The sequence below is a fragment of the Pelobates fuscus genome, chromosome 9, assembly GCF_036172605.1.
Source record: "Pelobates fuscus isolate aPelFus1 chromosome 9, aPelFus1.pri, whole genome shotgun sequence".
NCBI classification, from domain to species: Eukaryota; Metazoa; Chordata; class Amphibia; order Anura; family Pelobatidae; genus Pelobates; species Pelobates fuscus.
The window spans coordinates 135921205-135941397 of NC_086325.1; the positions used below are offsets into that span (position 1 = coordinate 135921205).

Consider the following 20193-nt stretch of genomic DNA (forward strand, 5'->3'; position numbering starts at 1 on the left):
TAATGAAAAAATAAAAAAAAAACCTCTGCATCCTTTTTTTCCCAGCCTCCCCCCTCTGCACCCAACACTCCAGTATACACATACACACAACCTCCTCCTCCTGTCCTCTTAACTTCTTCAAATTAATGAGAAGAACGAGAGGGAAAGGCGAAGGGGGTGCTAGTGGGAGATGGAGACTAGGGGCTTAAAGGTAAGGGGATGTGAAAAGAACAGTTGTTAATGTTATATTGAAAAGCAGGCTGGCCTGGGCTGCGTAAGCACAAAAAATCCTCGTAAAGCGTTAAATAAACAGAACTGGAGCCCTGGATGAATCCTTGGCTGGTTACTGTGTGCTTTCTGTAGCGAGTCTGAGAATAGATCTGACATCCGAGGGATGGCAAGAGAGAGGCTTCAGAATTCCAATAAAGACCTCAAATTGAAGGCTGCCCTGCTGTGAGTTCCGCCAGAAAATTAAAGAGAGCTCAATCTTAAGTGACAGATGACTTGTCTCAATGTCACAACTGCCAGGGGATTAGTGATAATATGGCAATATATTACAGAAGAAGAGGAAGGGGGGGGAGGGGGGATGAGCCAAGGATGCTTCTCCGTTCAGTCTGTAACCCTCTCTTTAAGTAATATTCATCCCATCTTCTGTCTGCCCATTATGTGTGCTAGGCGCCCACACATTCACCATCCTGAGCAAAAAGTTTAGTATGAATTGATTTGAAGGCAAAGAAGCAGATAGAACGGGCAGCTAAGGCTGGGTAGTATCTTAACAACAAGTTTTTATCTTAATGCCTATAGGTCTTAATCGGACAATGGGCCCTATTGACTAATGAAGTTCTAAGAAAAGTATTCCGCATTCCCTTACCCTAATTAACGCAGTTACACCACTTACTATATGCAAGTAGACTGAGGCGGTAACGGCAAAATAAAAAACACACAAAAAAAAAACCTTACCTCCGAAACACTTCCAATTTCAGGAATACATATATTCCAGGGTATGTATAAGCCCCACCGATATTGGAGTACTGTAACATAGTGGTGGACTTAACACAATATGTTCTTATGGTGGAACTGAACCCCCTATATTTGCTTGCTAAGACAGATGATTATAAGTAGCCCGGTAACAATTAAAAAAAAAAATTTGAGTCACTGTTCATTAACCTGTATTTTGTATAAATGTTGGTGTTTTTGACACTATTTCTGAGAAATGTATGTTCCAGATGTGCCCCCAATTCTCTTTTTTTTTTTGCTCCTTCCATGGTGTACACAATATATTTACCAGCATGAACACTGCAGGGATTAAATTGAGTTACATGGAACGCTCTGGCTGTGCTAGGACCACCAGACATACTACATACAAAGTAAATACAAAAATAAAAACAACTGAGTTTTCTTTTATTCTTAACACAACCCATACTAAACTTTAGGTTGGCTATTGGTTTGACTATCTCAAGCGCGGCAGTTCCGCTTTTTGGACCATGTATGTTCTGCAGTCTGTGAGCAATGAAAAGCACTAGACTAGGGCCGGCCCGTCCATGGACTGCGGTGGAGCTATTGCTCCAGGCGGCACTCTGACAGGGGCGGCATTATCTAAAATAAAAAAATAATAATAACCAGCTGCTCCGCAGAGCAGGAAGTAAGGCCGCTCCAAATTCTAATATGTCAGGGGCGTCGTGAAGATTGTGGAGGGGTTGCCCGGGCACTCAGGGTTATGGGAATGTTCAGCACTGAAGTTCCGGCGCATAACCTGCAGTGCTGGACATGCTGCATGCTGACAACCCACAGGGCAGCACAGCCTGCAGGACATGGAGCTCCCTAATGCAGGAGCCGAACACCGGCAGACAGGCGTCAGGCAGCAGCAGTGGGGACGTGAGGAGCAGGGTAAGGGTAAGTTTCATGTGCACAGTGTGTTGTAAGTCAATCCCAGCACACTCAGACACACTGCACTCGAACACACACACAGACACACACTACACTTTTACCCCCAGCACTCACACACTACATCCCCAGCACACTATTAGACCCACACTTCACCCCCAGCACACACAAACACACTGGATCTCCAGCACACAGACTCACAGTGCATCCCCAGCACACACATACATATCACTCCCAGCATACACACACTTACACACACACACACACACACACACACACAGACATAAACACTTCATCCCCAGGACACACACACACTGCAACCCCAGCACACACACACAAACACACATATCACACCCAGCACACAAAGAAGCCACAGGAACTAAGGCATATATGAATGGTGGCAATGAAGGAGTTAATCTGTTTTTTCTAGAATTTGAATGTGAGGAACTTTACATCTTGTGGTAGTTGGTCAGTTAGACAGGTATCTGGGCAGAATTGATGACACAGCTGTTTCAGGGGGCTGGAGCTGGCCTGGGATTGGTTGAAAGTTGCAAGTATAAAAAGAGCGGGAAACTGGAACAGTATAAAAAGAAGCAGCACACGTTTAATCCTGTCAGAGTGGACTGAAGCAGGAATGGTGTGGACGGACCCCAACCCCCACTCTTTACTTTTATTTAATTGTATCATCATGGTGTTATGAAGCATTAGGGCAAAAATCATCCTCAGGGTCAAGTTCTGTGGAAGGATATGGTGGTAAATGGTTTTAAATAAAAGGCGGTCAGGTTAGTTATGACTGATTGGCTATTTGGTGGTTAATAAAGTTAAAGGTTTTGAAAGTTGTTATATGGTTATGGTTGTATGCCCCTTGAGTTTTGAATAAACACCACGGCCAAGCCCATTGAAAAGTAATTGAACGTTGTCTGTGGTTTTTGTGTGGTCTCGTTTTATTTATACGAATATTGCCTACCATAAATACAGACACACACACACACTTCATCCCCAGCACACACACAGACACATATCAGCCCCAGCACACACAGCACTCAGGCACAAATACAGACACTGCATCTCCAGCACAAACACACATAAAAACTACATTCCTAGCATACGAGCTGCATCCAAAAGCACTCACATCAACACCACATACACACAATACATTTCCTTTACACACTACATCCCCTATCTCATTATACATCCCAAACACACACTACTTCATAGGCACACACAGTATATTCATTATATACACACTGCATCCGAAGCAAAAACACTCTACCTCCCCTACAAATACAACATCCTCTATACACATAGTAATGGATCTACTCTGCACAAACACTCACACTACAGTAGCACAAACTTATCAATAAACCTACAAATTCCACATGGCAAAACATAAATGCTGGTCATCCAAGAACAGCATCTAGCGTTATTAAATTCCCATAGGAAAGCATTGAGAGAATGGTTTCCTATGGGGAGGGCCTAATGCGCTTGCTGCGCATGTGCATTATGTCCCCGTCAGATGAAGTCAGAGAGGCGGAGCACTGACTTTGGGGGGGGGGGAGCATTTCATCCTTGTTCCAGGCAGCACAATGTCTTTGGCCGGCTCAGCACTAGACTATCACGACAGACTAAAATGTACCTTCTTAAGACACAAGTATTATTATTTGATACTGTAACTTTACTGCTTTTAGGACACCTTATAATAAATGTGTTTTATAAAGCATATGGTCTGGAAACTGAGTTTGTAAAGTTCTGCAGCTCTTGCAAACAACACATCCCATTTGGCTAGCTAGGGATCACCACAAAAGAAGCCCACAAAATCTGCAGTGCCAAACAATATTAAATAATAAAGGGTGCCAGGGGTGGGCACCATGACCACTTTAAGCAATTATTTAAGTAATTTTTCCTCTTTATAAAACACTGCTAAAATCACACCTTGAGTATGCTGTGCAATATTGGGCACCTGTTCTAAAGAAGGATATTATGGCACTAGAAAAAGTGCAGAGGTGGGCTACAAAATGTATAAAAGGAATGGAACAATTTAGTTATGAAGAAAGGTCTACACATTTAAATCTCTAGAAAAACGTTGCCTCAGAGGGGATATGATAACATTATACAAATATATTCAAGGCCAATACAAACCATTATCTGGAAATCTATTCATAAACAGGACTATACATAGGACATGAGATCATGCATTAACACTGGAAAAAAGGAGATTTCATCTAAGGGAAAGAAAAGGTTTTTTTACATTAAGAACAATAAGGATGTGGAATTCTTTGCCTGAGGAGGTGGTTTCATCAGAGTCCGTACAGATATTTAACCCCTTAAGGACACATGACATGTGTGACATGTGTGACATGTCATGATTCCCTTTTATTCCAAAAGTTTGGTCCTTAAGGGGTTAAACAGCAACTGGATATTGTTGCTATACAGGAATATGATTTTTAATTAGTGGGTTAATAGCTTCTAGCCTTAGGAGATATCGGACTGCCATTCTGGGATCAAAAGGGAATTTTGTCCCTGGTTATTTGCAAAATTGGAAGTGTTCCAGACTGGGTATTTTTTATTTTATTTTTTGGATCAACAGCAAAAACTAATGTGAAAAAGGCTGAACTTGATGGACGCAAGTCTCTTTTCAGCCATGTAACTATGTAACTAAGACCATGCATTACCAACAAATCTATCTAGATAGCAAAACAATTGCATAATTACTGATCTAATGTTGTAGAAGATTTCTTTTGCTCAGTGTTACTCTTTTGTGATTATGTTCCGATGCTTTACATTGCAGAGGCATTACAGATTTGGGAAAGAATCTGGTTATAGGAATAAGCGCTCTTCTGATGTAAATGACATTTGACGTGCCAAGCAGGAATGTTTGATTAGTTTCCTTGGTGAGTGCGAGATATGTAGAACTTTGCCTCACAATTACTTCAGCCCCACACAAATATAATGCTGGTATGCCCGTGAAGGTTATGTTGGCCTAATGGCCACAAAACAGTAATCAGAACGTGTTTTACTAATAGATTAACTGTAGAACATGCTCAAGCATCAGGGTTGCAGGTCCTACTCCTGGCAGCATCAATTTGGGATTTACGCCTTTAAAAACAATTTCAATGAATTACCAATGACTTGGTAAACATTAGTTAATTCACATGGCAATTTACCAAAAAAGTAAAATTCTACATGGAAACAATTATCACCTTTCTATGGGTAATAAACCGAGAAGAATATATTAACATGGATAGATTTACCCTAGAAATTTTTATTTTATTTTAAGTGACACTCCCCATCTCCTCTAGACATAAAACACAATAGAATTTTCTATATGTTTAACACATTTATTAAGTTGTCTGTTTTATATTAATTCATTTTAAGTAAAATGTACCAACCTTATTTTCTACTCGTTTAATTTTCAAAAAATCCTCTGTTAGGAGGTTGCACAAGATGTCTTCCATTTTCATCTCGGAGATACTTTTATTTAAAAAAAAAAAAGAAAAAAAAGAACATTGGTTTAGTATTTTTAACACAGTTTAGATCTAAAAGGTTCTGAGTAAGCATGAGTTCATCCTGATTACATAAAAATAGACAATTCATTTACACATAAGACACGTAATGGTCAACACAATTCACAAGTTCGATGGTCTAGAACAGGAGTAGCCACTTCGGTACTCCATATGTTGTGGACCACATCTTCCCTAATGCTTTGCCATCATTAGGACTACAAGAGCATTATGGGAGATGTACTCTAAAACATCTGGAGTTACAAAGATTGCCTGTCCGTGGTCTAGAAAGGCTCAGATGCCATACCTCACTTAAGATATTCTGCTATCATCATGCAATGGATTTGTTTTATGGCTGACCACTGCAACTACAACTAAGCTTAGCTACAAGTGCCTGGACTACTGGAACACAAACCGCTATTGATCTCATATCTACAACTGTAAGGAGCATATTGCATTTTCACTTTTTAATTCATTTACAAAGAAATTGTTGGAGAATGTTTGCCATAACGAGATGTAACTGAAAGAGATGACACGGGCTAGGGTTTAAAAAGGCAGATAAACGTAAAAGCATAAAATAATATAATATGAGGATGGTTAAAAATGTTATTTGAAGCTATGCCTGTTAAGTTATCCATGTCATAGTAACCTGTCTAAGAGGCTCTGTGTCTCTAGTATAGGCAATGTGGTGTAATTTCACACAAGGGTAGACTGCCAGCAATCTCTGGGTATTACACACTTTACAGCATACTGTGGTATATTGACAATGGCAACGCATAGCAGGCTGAAAATGCAAACCTGGAAAAATAACAGGTGAGGGTCTCACATTTGTGTATTACATGTCAATGTACCACAATTTGCGGCTCACTGTCCAAGACCACTGTTCTTGCGGCAAAATGAGGTCGCCAAAAATCCATATTCATCCCTTTAAAGCACGGTTTGGTTCCATATTGGACAGAAAGTTGATTCTGCCCCTCTGGGGGCCCCCTGTATGTGCCCAGCTGGTTCATCTCTGGTTACATTTGAAAGCAACATAAAATACAAATAAATGTAACTGCTACTTTCCCATAAAATTATAATACCTTTGCTAACACCCATTTAACACGGAGCGGTCTCATTGTCCCTAGTTGCTATTTAGGCTGAGTGGGTAAGCCGACAGCATCAGCGAATCAGATGCTGCTGCCAACCGCAGAGTACAGCGCAAGGTTTGTTGGGAAGACGGTCACTGTGGGCTGTGACCATGGCTAAACGGTATGCTTTCCAATGAGCACATAGAGACACCCTGCATTAAATAAAATGGCAATGTATCTTACAGCGTACATGCCATTCTAGACCCAAACAAGACACAATCTGGTTTTAGCCCCTTATCCGTAAAAGAAACGTCTCTGTAACAAAATTACTGTAATTGCAATATCTCTATGGTTGTCCATTATAAATGGAGGGAGGGAGATTTCAAAGTGGCTTTCTGCAATTTATTTTAATACAGAAGAGTTCAAGATGTCTACCAGCGTTGGAAACACAAAATAATACAGTGGAGGTGTTTAGAACAAACTCAAGAATAAAGCCTGCACTTTTAGACATGAAAGGGGTGTATCAGGCAGCCGTTTCCCCAAATATTTCTAAAATACAGCCCTCGCCCCCCTCTCTTTTTAGCAAGGTGCATGTTAAGTGGTGTGTTAAGGATTGAATGTCAGGAACGGAAACAGGCACACTGCATTATTCTAGAAAGATTTCAGAAAGTATATATTTTTTAATAGCCTGAAATTCGACACATCTAACACGATCTGTGACAAGAATTCATCCTGCTATACAGTATTGCAGGAGGATATTATGGAACAGGAAAGTTAAAAGATCCCCTTTACAGTTCCAAAACCGCTTCCAAAATGCGGCGGCAAAGGTTTTAAAAAGAAGAGAGACTGCAGATTTGGTTTGGAGCAAATATCTACACCCAGGTCCCATCTCACCTGATTTTATGGCCTGCCAAAGTCTGTATATATTCAGCTTCTGACGGAATAAGGATAAGGAGACTGCTCCCTTGAGCACCAAGTCTTGCAGTGCGTCCAACTCTGTGTATGTAGTCAGCAGCGGAGGACGGAGCATTGTACTGAAAGGAGGACAAAAATGTGTTCAAAATGTTAAAAGTCAGTAACTGACACCCATTTGCCCCAAACAACACATTAATATTGCATGAGACAAAGACAAAAAGCAGGGAGAATGAAAATAAAGGAACGCAATTCTTCCATATTGTTCAGTTGAGAAGACACAAACTGGCGTGTGAGTGATTAAACTACAGAGTCGTAAATAGGAATATTCTGCATTGAAAGTTTATTTCATTACACTTTCTGGAAAAATGGCTTGCTGAACTTAAACAATCACAGGGTGCTTGCCTACGGTTAGGGTGCTAGATATGCCATGATGCTCACAGCCTGGCAAAGCATCATGGAAGTTTGAGGTTCCATAATAAGACTTTGAGTCTCTATCATCGAAAACATACGCAGGAAAGGAGATAAAATAATAAACAAAGCGAGTGAAATGCGAAGGTCAGTTCTGCATTCAGCTTATTCAATCTCCCGCTGACAAAGCAAGGGATTGCATTTCAGATTAGATCTGGTCTATTCTGGAGAACTGTTTCTCAAGTAGCGTTCACGAGGACTCCTCCGTAAGTTGACAAATATCAGTAGAATTCAAAAGCCAAAAATCTTTTTTTAGCTCAAATATTTTTTTTTTAGAACCCAGGCAAGTTGTAAACCTGGGAATATCCACATAAAATACATTATTCGCAAAATAAAAGTTCTTGATATTAACCACTCGCAGCAAAGTGAACAGGGCCTTTCGGCCTACTGTAATAATTAACATGCACTCGATTGACCTCAAAATTCTAGGGTGATCAGTTGTGAGTGATAGCAGAGCTTGCTGTCGCACACGGGACTGTGAGTCACAAGGACCGCCTGAATGACCCTTTTATAAAACCTATGTCATCTAGGTTCATAGGTTACTTTTTTTGTGTTGTAGCCCTGATTTTTTTTTTGTCTGAAATTATGCTGCTCCACTTGAGTTGTTCTTTTTCAGTTGCCATTATTTCGCCTACACATAAAGATTCAATTAGGAAAGGTTTGGGAGGTGGGAGACCGCTTATCAACAAGTGAGCCCCCCCCCTCACTGTACGCCCTGCCTCTTATGTTTGCACTTTTCTAACCTTTGGGTTAAAATGTAAAGAAAAAAAAAAATTCAGAGATTTAAACAATACAATGCCAGAGACCTGTTTATGTGCCGTATTTTGTGCTCACAATACGATAGTCTTTTAGGATTGCATGCTTCTCTTTCTAAACTGTAAAAAAGTTTATTATCTTTACATTGCATTCACGCGGCTCTAAGCCAACTATACATTGTCACGTGACAGTTTTCTCATGTCCAATAAATCAATAAAAAAGTACAAAACAACCCGAACACTGACGTAGATGAGCCCCATCACAGGGGATACTCCCCTCGCACATATGGGTCAAGACCACACACGCTGGAACAACCATGCGAGATATCCACGGTTACTATACACATAGACACTAAGGCACACCAGCCAGGCATCTCTCCTGAGCTATTTAACGACTGCTACTAAAGGCTGGAGCTTAGCTACTTGTTAAAAATGTAATAACTAAAATGTGCGCTCAATCATACTAACGTGTACACATTGACATCTGTATATGCTGTTGTGGCAAATTGTTGAAAATCTGTACCCACCCGCACAATGAAAAATAAAGAATTAAAAAATACAATACAAAACAAAAAATAGGTCTATGATTTTTGCCTAGACTTCCTGCGTAGAGAGACAAAACGCGCAGGCTAGCTCTGGCTGCAAAGTACAGTACCATGCATGTTTAGTCATACTACTGTAAGAAAGGCATTAGTTTTGCTTGGAATGTCAATCCCAGGATTGTGGATACAGTTTAAATTGTGCCATCAGTGAGTGAAGCTCGAGCTGGGGGACGTAATGCCTTCACTAGACAAGGAAAACTCTTGAAAATGAAATTACCGGGACCTGAGCAATTCTATGTCACTTACAAGGACATATTACCACAAACTACAAAAAAAGGCAAACCACTGAAATTTATCAGGAAGAAAAAAGGTGCAGCATGCAGAAAATCAAAAAAATAAAAATGTAATTACGGTATATATAAAGAAAAATTACAAAAAACACACCAAAGTAAAAACATACACACACTCAGAAAATAACCCCCCCCAAAAAAATATTTTTCAAGCACTAAACCTTCACTAAGCATGAACAACCAGTTTCACAGGAGTCCCCTTAAGCCCCTCAGTGCTGCAGCAAAGAGCAGCATTTTGGAATGAATTTAAATAAAACATGTTTGGGGTCACTACAAACCCCAATAAAGCAAGATAATACCTATGATTCTTCATCACAAGAAAAATAAAAAAATTAAATGATAAAAGTCAATTCCTGAAAAACGTTAGAGCAAGGTCTTCCCATAATTTAGATCACACACACACACATGTACACACACACATATTTATAGAAAATTTAAACAAACTTATGAATATGTGTTTTTATTTTTTGGGGGGGTGGGTTGGATTAAGAATTAAGCCTAGGGCATAACTTGTTTCTCTCATGGATGAACACCCTCCCCATAAAAAAACTGCACATCACATTTGCACGCCACCCACTAATTATTTTGCTAGTTAGGTCACTAAATTTCTTTCAAAAGGACAAAAAAAAAAAAAAATACACCGGGTTACAACAAATAAATAATATATGATTTGTTTTAGGGGGTCACACTGGCAACTTACAAGATTGTTAAATATGAAGTAGAAAACCCCCAAAAATAAAAAATCCAATGGAAAAGGCAGGTCGCACAAAGCATTTGGACACAGGAACTGGCTGAGTGTTTTGGCAGTTGTAGTCCAAATGTTGCTAGAGACCTTGATACACTGAGTTACAGAAATACACACAATCTCACAGAATGACAAGGATGTACACACACACAGTGAATGACGTATTATTTGTGAGGAATTTCTTGGAGCCTTAATTATCCCGGTGATAAATCCCACATATAAAATATATTCTGGCCTTTCCAGGCAGCCCATGAGAAATCCATCAGCCGGTGCAGCTCCTTAACATTAGAAAGGAAAGAGTCTCTCTGATGTGACTGTCAGGAGAGAGCTGCTATCTGACACATGAAGACAAAATGTCTGCAAGATTTGGAGATAATGGGCCCTTCTCCCAGGAACCTGTCCGTCCCTCTCTCTCGTTCACCCCACTCCTTGTCTCATTGTTCGCTCACTTGCCATCTATTCTCAGCAACACCAATAAGAGAGAGGACGGGTAGGTGACACAGGGGCAGGCACAAAATCTGAAGGATCGGAAGGCTTCAACCCCACTCTTCATTAGTGCATCAGGCAGAGCCGTGTGTATGCTTTGCTAGGTTTGTACACTGCAGACCTGTTTAGAAACGCACAATGGGGTAACGCACACACAGCTTTGCAGACCTGCCACATCCAATTTAAGGAGTAAGTCTTGCTCTGCGCAAAGCAAACTTGGGCATGTTTAGGAACAGAGCCCAGCCTCATTCTAGGTCTTTTCATGGGCTCAAGATGCAACACACAACAAACTAGAAGGTTCAATAGTATGGCAGTACATGCCATAAATAAACCCAGAGGGCACGTTGTGAAGATACAAGAGGAGTAGTAGACGCAAGGCAGAACACACTGAGCAAGGGCGGTAAAAAGATGCATAGAAGAGAACCAGTTAAAGTGCTTGTACTATGGATTTCTGAAGGAATACAAAGGGTTAAACAAATTATTATGGTTTTTTTTTTTTACAAAGTAATTAGAACAAAATAATTAAAGGAAAATGGTGTCAAGCACTTCTTATTATTAAACATATCTGTGTTGTTTACTTTTTTGTAAATGATACATATAAGGAAACAACTATTTTTAATGCATGTCCTGGCTTACCCTACTACCATAGGGGCAGCCATTTTTAGATCTGCCATCACTTATGTATAAATGTCATGCACAATTTAAAAATCTGAAGACATTCCAGAGTGCATTTTTTGAGTAGTTGGGCGCTAGCCAATTATGCCATAATTTGTGTACGCAATCTAGCTCTTGAGAACCTGTGCATTTTTGGTTTGAATAAGCAGGGCTTCTGACCAAACAGGACTTTAAAGGAATGCTCACAGTTTAAGTGCAAAACAAAAATTGTTGTTAAGTAGATATATCCCCAATGCAAACAAGCATGCAATTATGCATCTTTTCTTTGGTGGTGTGTCTAAAAATAACTTGTAGATTTCTTGTTTGAAGTTTCTGCAAGCCCTCCCCTTCTAACCCCGCACAGACTTTCTATGGCTGTCCAATCACAGACTTCTCAATGCTGCTTAATGAGATGTATTGCAGGGCATGTGCTCTGGGAATTTTAAGGGGCACTGCGTGAGTCTCCAGAGCTGATCCTTATGTCACCCAGGTGGCACCTGGATTCTGAATCTCAGTTTCAGAAAGCGCAGAGTGCAACCGGGCAGGGGTGCAACTGATTGGCTGGGAGCGGTCAGCTGACGCTACAAAAGCATGTCTGAGGCCTAACAGCAGACTAACTGAGAACGGGCATTAAAAAGGTTAAGCAAGGAGAATGTCTTACCTGAACTATCCAGGTCACCTGCGGAAGGTCCAGTCCCCTGGCTGCAACATCCTGTCCAGAAAAAACAAAACAAACGCAAACAATGACCGTTAGATTTACGCTGTGGAATATGGTTTCATAATACATCAGGTGAGTGTGGGTCTTGCGACATGTCAAGGAAATTAAATACAGCTATTGCAAGGTTGCTCTAGTACCTAAAGTTATCAGATAGAAATTCAAAATGGCTCTCTGTGGGAGACATCTAGGTACAGAAGCAAGGGATGATGGGGAGTTTTAAGATAGAGCAAAAACCCTCAATAGGGATCTTACATTTTGATTGGCCAGAGTTATCTCCAAAAAATGCCTTAATGTCTACTTTTTTTTTTGTAGCCACAAAACTTCTTCTTGCACGACACTGGAAATCAAGAGAGTTTATTAGTTGGCTAAATCTTAGGAGCCAAATTGTATTCCTGTGTGGTATGGAAGGTGGTTTAAAATGGTTGAAAAAGAAGTCCAAAAAAAATAGCACGTATAGTCAGAGATGGATGGTTCAATTGAAAAACCTGTAATTTAACCTAACCACATACTGCCTCTTCTCAACCGACTTACATTAATATAAAGTGTTTTGATTTGTTAAGCTATGGTATTTGAACTTCCTCCTGATGACTTTCTTTCTTATGTACAATAAATGAATACAATATATAGTCTTGTGTATATGCTTCGCTATATGTACTGATGTCTATTTATAAAAAAAAAAAGAAAAATATAATAAAGAATTATTGATTTAAAAAAAAAAAAAAAAAGGAGCAAGAGATGATGGGAGATTATACACATGCAGAGCATATCCGGACCATAGCTGTGGAGATTACCTGGAAATGGTGCCGGCGCGTTTTACACTTACATGTGCTGTGAATGTCACTCCAGGAAATTCTTTGATAGCATTAACTGGGGCGAGTAAATAGAAGGGCCACTATTGGAAAACTAACGCAAACTATTCAAATCAAAAATTTTTGTAAAAGTTTTTTAAGGAGTCATGTAGAAAAGGGTCTAAAAGGCATTGACAAGGCCCAAAATAGGCCGATACCATCATCCAGAGTTGTGGTATCTCTCGTGGCAGAGAGAACTTGCTGGCATTTCAGTTCTGGACTGCCCTAATGGATGTGATCAGTCTGATGTGCTTCAGAATATATTCTCTCTGTAATAGCCCTGGTGAGCCAACTATTTTAAAATCTGAGCAGGGATTTACCAAAGGGCAAGCTACCAAGTTTCTCTAGCCTTTTGCCTATTCTTGTTTAAATAAAAATGTAGAATAAAATAAAAGATCCATACTCGTGTTCATGGCTCCTGTTGCTTCTTCTAGCAGAAGCCCCGCTCTCATCAGGAAGAATCCATCATGGATTGTAATTCTGGCCTATGGAATTTTTCTTATCCATTCTATCAGGTCCTACAGGGCTTAACGGGACAAGCACTTCAGCCACCATTTGCAGATCCATCACCACATCAATGAGTGAAACTGCTGAAAAGGTCAACAGTCATACTGCAGCGACAGTCAGACTATTCACAGCCGTCGTAAACAGTTGTGAACCATGCTGTGTGCAGTGATCACTGACCACAGGTGGGCAGCCGTAGCCCCTAGGGTGGTGTGTGTCTGCCCCGTAAGACCTATGTTTGATTGATCTATCTTTGGAGAGGAAATGAAGTAAAAATTTTCCCGTGAAATTGTTAATGTACTGAACAGGGAGACAGATCTCTGCAATACAACCTTTTGCACTCAGCATCAGTTATATGGCTTTTAGAGGAACTCTTCAAGCCAACACTTGGCACTGCCCTTAGATTGAAGTATAATCCTGGGATATGTAGCTGACAAATATTTGCAGTGCCACGGTAAACTACTATTGATAGAATGATATAGAGATAAAGATATATATATATAAAGGTTAAAAAACAAGGAAACAGATTGCAATACCATATTTTCTTTTTTTATTCTTTATTTTGGGTGAGCACAGAATAAACAAATAGCCGGTATGCGCCACAACAGCGACATCCAGTAGAATAGGTAAACATTGGTATTACATGTCATGGCATTCGTTATATAGGCACATTTTTATAATATTAATACGATCTCTAGTACAGTAGGTTAGGTTTACGTTACGTTTTAAATATGTTAGCATAATGCACATGTCATGGAGAAATAGGTAGAGGAGAGACAAAGGTGGAAAGCATGGCTTGTGCAGAGAATGTACATTTAAGATTATTCTAATAATTGACTTGGTGGTGTTACATCTCACTTGTCTGCCTATGCAGTGAAATGGTTGCTTGTTACGCTATCTTTAAGATTTGGGTAGCTTAGAGACATAGAGCAAAACATAAAAGCAGCGCTGTCGTTAAGGTTCTACATTAGCGATTAAAAGAGAGGTACTTAGCTATACATATTCATAGACATAGTGAGAAATTATATGGTTAACATGCTTTGTTGACGCTTAAGGTATAATGTGTAGGTTGCGTGATGAGAGATCATAACAGTAGACATAAAAGAAAATATAACATTTGCACGTCATTAAGCATTACTGTTTGCTTGTAAGGCACTGTGGTCCGGAGTTGTGTGTGTTTATCCTTTCTCCTCCCCATGGTTGTCAGTCCTGGACACCTATCTGCTCCCCATGGTTGTCAGTCCTGGACACCTAGTTTAACAGGCGTAAACTGAGGGATGATGGGCCTGGCGCTGACCTGTCCGGAGACTTTGTGTATAGAGTCTCTATTAGCCGATGCCGTCTCTTGTGAAGCATTGAGCATTGGTTGGTGTGGTGTTGAAGGCTGCAGCAGCGGTGGGCAGTGTGAAGATATCCTTCCAGCCCCAGGCTGTTATGTAGGCCTGCATCTCGGCGCCACAAACTGTGCAACTACTGGAGCCTGAGTTTCTTCCCCTGACTGGGGCAATGGAGGGCCTGATGGGCTTTGGCCGCTTGCGGCGATAAAGCCTCCTTGCGTGTGGGTGATGCGTCCGGGTCTTCGCCCTTTTGGCCTTCAGCCCGGGTGGGCTCTGTGGTTTGGGGGTGTGTGGGTCGTCTGTCGCTGTGCCCAAGGGTATACTTCCCTGTCCCCGCCGCCAGCTGCCTCTCTTACCTGCCGTCCGTGCAGGTTTCTGAGTGATTTGTGCTGCTCTCATGCGGTGAGTTGCGCCCAGAAGCGGCTGAATATTGCGTTCAGGCGCTATGCGGTATCTTGTAGGATCATCGTTTGATGTAGCTGATTCAGTGCAGGCAGCTTGTTGACGGCCGCCATCTTGGGGGAGCCGTGTGGGCGCCAGCTCTGCTTTATCTTCGTTTCGCGTCTCTGTGTAGCTGGTGGCTCCGAACACACCGTGCGGACCGGGATGACCCCCGCCGGTCCAGGTGGGGGGGGGGGGGGAAGGTAGGAGGTGAGTAGTGTGGAGGTTCTATCTGCAGGGTCGTCCGCGAGGAGAGCAGCCGCCTCTCCCCTACAGGGTCTCGAGTAGGCCTCTTGGTGCTGGTGCCGGTTCCAGGTAAGTAGCGGGTTGATGACTGGTATCAATCGTTTTGCCCGGGTGTCCCCGACTATGCTGTCACCCTCCAGGTGCTGTGCGTGCAGTTTTATTGGGGTTTTTGCCCCGAATCGTGCCATTATGCTCAGGAGCTCTGTTTCAGCACGTCCATGCAGCCTGGAAGCCAGGCTCTGCCCCCCTTTCAATAAGTACAATAGAAGGGTTTCCTGGAGTGCTGTTTTGTCCCCGGTGCAGGGTAGGAACGCCGCAGATCAGGCTAGGAAGAAGTTTATATAATGGATATTAATGCTCATGCGAGGTCTCCGAGCTGGAGATCTCATTTATTCCTTACTGTAGACACATCAAAGAGCACAGTATGAGGAAAATATGTTGTTTAAGCCTTGAAAGTGTATTAGGCCACTCCAGAAAGAGTGGAGCAGGAAATGCCCAAATGACGGGCACGAAGGATGTAGTGACGGCTAGATGCCAATTTTCCAGCCCTAAGGATCAATAATTGTCTATGAAACGAGAAAGAGCAACTCCCCCCCCAAACCCCAACATGCAGCAAGTAAAAACCTGACCTTTTAATGCACATGGTACATACAGAAAAGGACAGGAAGCAGAGACCAATGCACACAGGGTAATAAGTTAAATATAGAGGTCAGTGTAGATTAGTGAGATTGGAGTGAGAAAAATAGAAGGGAGTGTTTCAAAGGACGAGGGCTAATAGTAGAGCTAAGTATTGTAAAAAACGGGTGCCGATAGTGGAGGTCAGTAAAGGACGGGGGCTAATAGTAGTGGAGAGTATGGTTAAGGACATGGCGTAATAGTGGAGGGGAGTATGGTAAAGGACAGGGGCAAAAAGAGATGAATATTGTAAAGGACGGGGGCTACTAGTAGAGGTGGGAATGGTAAAGGATGGGGGCTAATAGTGGAAGTGAGTATGGTGAAGGACGGAAGCTAATAGTGGAGGTAAGTATGGTAAAGGACAGGGGCTAACAGTGGAGGTAAATATGGTAATGGTCAGGGGCTAATGGTGGAGGTGAGTATGGTAAAAGGAGGGGGCTAATAGTGGAGGTCAGTGCCAAAAAACATTGGGCTAATAGAGGTGTGTATGCTAAAGGACGGGGGCTAATAGTGGAAGTGGGTATGGTAAAGGAAGGGGGCTAATAGTGGAGGTGAGTATGGTAAAAGGATGGGGGCTAATAGTGGAGGTCAGTGCTGATTGGGCTGATAGCAGAGGTGTGTATGCTAAAGGACGAGGGCTAATAGTGGAGGTCAGTGCAGTCTAGGATGGGGGCTAATAGTGGAGGTGAGTATGGTAAAGGACAGGGGCTAATAGTGGAGGTGAGTATGGTAAAAGGATGGGGGCTAATTGTGGAGGTAAGTATAATAAAGGACGGGGGCTAATAGTGGAGGTAAGTATGATAAAAGGACGAGGGCTAATAGTGGAGGTCAGTGCAGTCAAAGATGGGGGCTAATAGTGGAGGTGAGTATGGTTAAGGACAGAAGCAAATTGTGTAGGTCAGTGCAGTAAAGGACTGGGCTAATAGTAGAGTTGAGTATGGTAAAGGATGGGGGCTAATAGAGATAAGTATGGTAAAGGGGGGCTAATAGTAGAGGTCAGTGCAGTAAAGGACGGGGGCTATTAAGTCAGTGCAATAAAGATGGCAAACAGTAAGGTTAGTGAAGGGTGGCATTGCAACAGAAGAGGCGAGAGCAGTAAGGGAGGTGTAGTTGTAGAAGAGATCAGTGCAGTTGAGGATGAGGAGGTAACAGTATGTCAAAGCCGAAAAGGACAGGGGCTAATAGTCTAGGTCAGTGCACACAGGGTACCCACAGTACGTGTGACCAAAAAGCTCAAATTACCTATAAAAGACGCAGAGCCAGTGCTGCAGGATCAGTGCTGGGTAAAAGAGAGAGAGAAATTAATTTCCACTGATCTAATCCCTGACTGCAGCAGTATTCAGGGCCGCCACCTTCTATATACCTGGCAGCCTGCCATTCTACAGCTCATCTTTAGGGCGGGTGCAAAGAGGAGGGAAGAAGGAGAAGCAAAAAGGTCATTTAGAAAATGTTTTGCTGTTTACTCAGCCACGCTAACTCGTGTTGCCATATTACGGTGACTCCAGCCAAGACTCCTGGCCTCCTGCGCTCCGCTCAGCCTGCCTTGATTACGCAGCCCAATCTGTCGCCGTGACAACAGGAGAGGCTTCCCTGCTGATGGCTCTCCATGCTCGGCAATAATTACTTTTGGCAGGCCAGGAAGGCTGCCTTTACCTCTATGGTGGAGACACGAAAGCCCCCTCTCACCCTGTTAGCTGCCATACTTAGTGAGCTTCTACGGTAAATAAATGAGTCATTTTAATCCGGCTGACAGGCGGGCACATGCGCAAGCTGACTCCCATCTGTGTCTTCCAGGTCTCATGAACACTGGGATCGGAGCATGTGGGATCCGGATCTTACTTATGTTCCAGATCCCGTCCCACTACAGTCCAGATTCTGAACACCAAAAAAGGGCAAAAAAAAACCCCAAAACACTCCAAAACACTAAACAAAACAAACAAACAAAAAAAAAAAAAATAGACAAACAAACCAAAAATTCAAAACAAAAAAATAAAAATAAAAAAAAAAACTTTCCAAGACTATTTATTTTCACAAAAAGCAAAATATAGTTATTGCTGACACGGGACTCACGTGCTTACACAATACACTTTGCAATAAATCACTGGAAATGGATGAGATGGATTAATTTAATTGTAATTTTTTTTCCGGAAATTCTAGGGAGTTAAAAGTAATACAAAAATATTAAAACACATACACAAAATATAAAAAAAAAATATGTACACCCAATTTCAAACAAAATTTAAACATATTGCTTTGCTCCCTCACTACGATCACAATAGTCTTTTGAAACTTCTAGAAGTGTATCTAACCACAGAAAAATTCACAATTATAGAATAATAATAATAATAATAAAGTTCTTTACCACATGAAGCCACCTAATTTTTACAGGATCGTTAATGTGCGATTATCGTCGCTTGTTTACCTGGCACCTGGAGAGGGTTAAAGGAAGGCCCTCCTCCAGTCTTCAGTCAGCTAAGCTGTTTCCAGCACTAATTACTCCAGATAGCTGTAAATTACAAGTTGGTGGTGGGTAGGACGCACTAAGCTTCACACGTTCTTCGATCAACAGCTGCCACTATTAGATGGCTAATTGTGCAGCCTTCTGTAGAATGCAGCAGGCTTGCTGCCGTGAGATTGCGGGCACAAACTGGCTGCTGTTGAAGCTTGCCAAAGCTACGGAGAAGAGATATTAAAACGCAATCGTCTCTTGCCAGTGGAGGGGAGATGAAGGACATACAAGGACCGGACAGAGTTACTGTACTCATTGCACTTTCTTTGCAGACAGTGATACACAGGCCATCTCAACCACGCCAAAAAGTATAGACAAAATCTAGAACGGTCCTTTCGCCAGCTGAGCTGGAGGGCAACCAACGCTTGGCACCCGATATGTTCTTATCTTCTAAGTCTTCCAAAAGCAAAGGTCATTACTCTCATTTCCGTAATAGGATTAAATTCCCGCGAAAGAAACACATTTCCAACCGCGCCACAAAGATGAGGAATCAGGGGTACAAAAGAATTTGAATATTGAGATATATCAATAAATGACTTGGACAAAGCCTTGTTACACCACATGCTAAGATGGGTAATCTGCACCACTATAACGGCAATGCAGCTTAATTAAAGTATGGCTGGCAGTAGTTGGAGTTATAGTACAATAGCAGGTAGACCGACATAGGTCAGGCACATGGTGGAGTGTTAACTTTGCTGACCTGGAGGGGTTGCGCAGAAAACAAGGCTTGATTAGGGTATACTTAGTGCGAGTTCCCACAAATGGATAATTGACAACAACAGAGAGAGAAAATAGGTTTCACATGGGTGAGATCTGTTTTAAAGACAAATACTTCACTACTGCCAGTGGGGTAGCTCAGTAGGTTGATGTACAAACTGCATACCTATTATGCTTGCCACGTCTATTCAATCCGTAGTGACAACTCAGCCGTTTCCAAGGTCAAAAAAGGAGTTCTACTGAGCTAAGTAATAAAACACAACAATACTACGACATACCTTAAAAAAAAAAACAGAACATCTCAAACTCTCATTCCTGATAAAACATAACCTGAAACCATGCTATAACTCCCAATACTTTTAGGCAATAGCTGATAAAATGCAGTTCTCCAATGAACGAAAACGGGGCTCAGCATTATAGAAGATGTAGTTATGGAACAGCTGAATGAGTCACTTTACACAGCTTCTGTCTGAACAGGAGTCTGCTTGAAGCTAATGTGCTGAAACACAGCAAGTAGCTAGTATTATCTTTAGAACAGATTGTTCCCATCTATATGAGAAAGTTTACGAAAAAGTGCAATTAATCACAAAAACAAAAAAATTAAAAGAATAAATAATTTGTTGTTTACGTTGCATATTAAGCCACAGTGCTGAGCATATATTAATGGGAAACTCCAAGCAACACAACCACTTATGCAGATTGTATCATTTATGGTTCTAATGCAAGGAGGTCCTCATGTCCCTGTCTCCATGCACAATAATGCGCATAAGGGCATGATTTTTTTTAAACATGCCGTGGCTTTAAGCCTGCCCCTTCAGTGATTGACATCATAGACATAAGCTCGTTTGTA

At 41.6% G+C, this 20193-nt stretch overlaps 1 protein-coding gene across 1 annotated transcript in view; it reads right to left on the reverse strand.

Annotated features, from left to right (window-relative positions):
* DDX31 (DEAD-box helicase 31) overlaps window positions 1–20193 on the reverse strand; it is a 68618-nt gene that overhangs the window by 20012 nt on the left and 28413 nt on the right. The window contains exons 15-17 of the mRNA XM_063432488.1: window positions 12010–12060; window positions 7328–7467; window positions 5253–5334 (exon numbers count right to left, since the gene is read on the reverse strand). Coding sequence (XP_063288558.1) covers window positions 5253–5334; window positions 7328–7467; window positions 12010–12060 — 273 coding nt within the window. The remainder of the gene's footprint in view (window positions 1–5252; window positions 5335–7327; window positions 7468–12009; window positions 12061–20193) is intronic.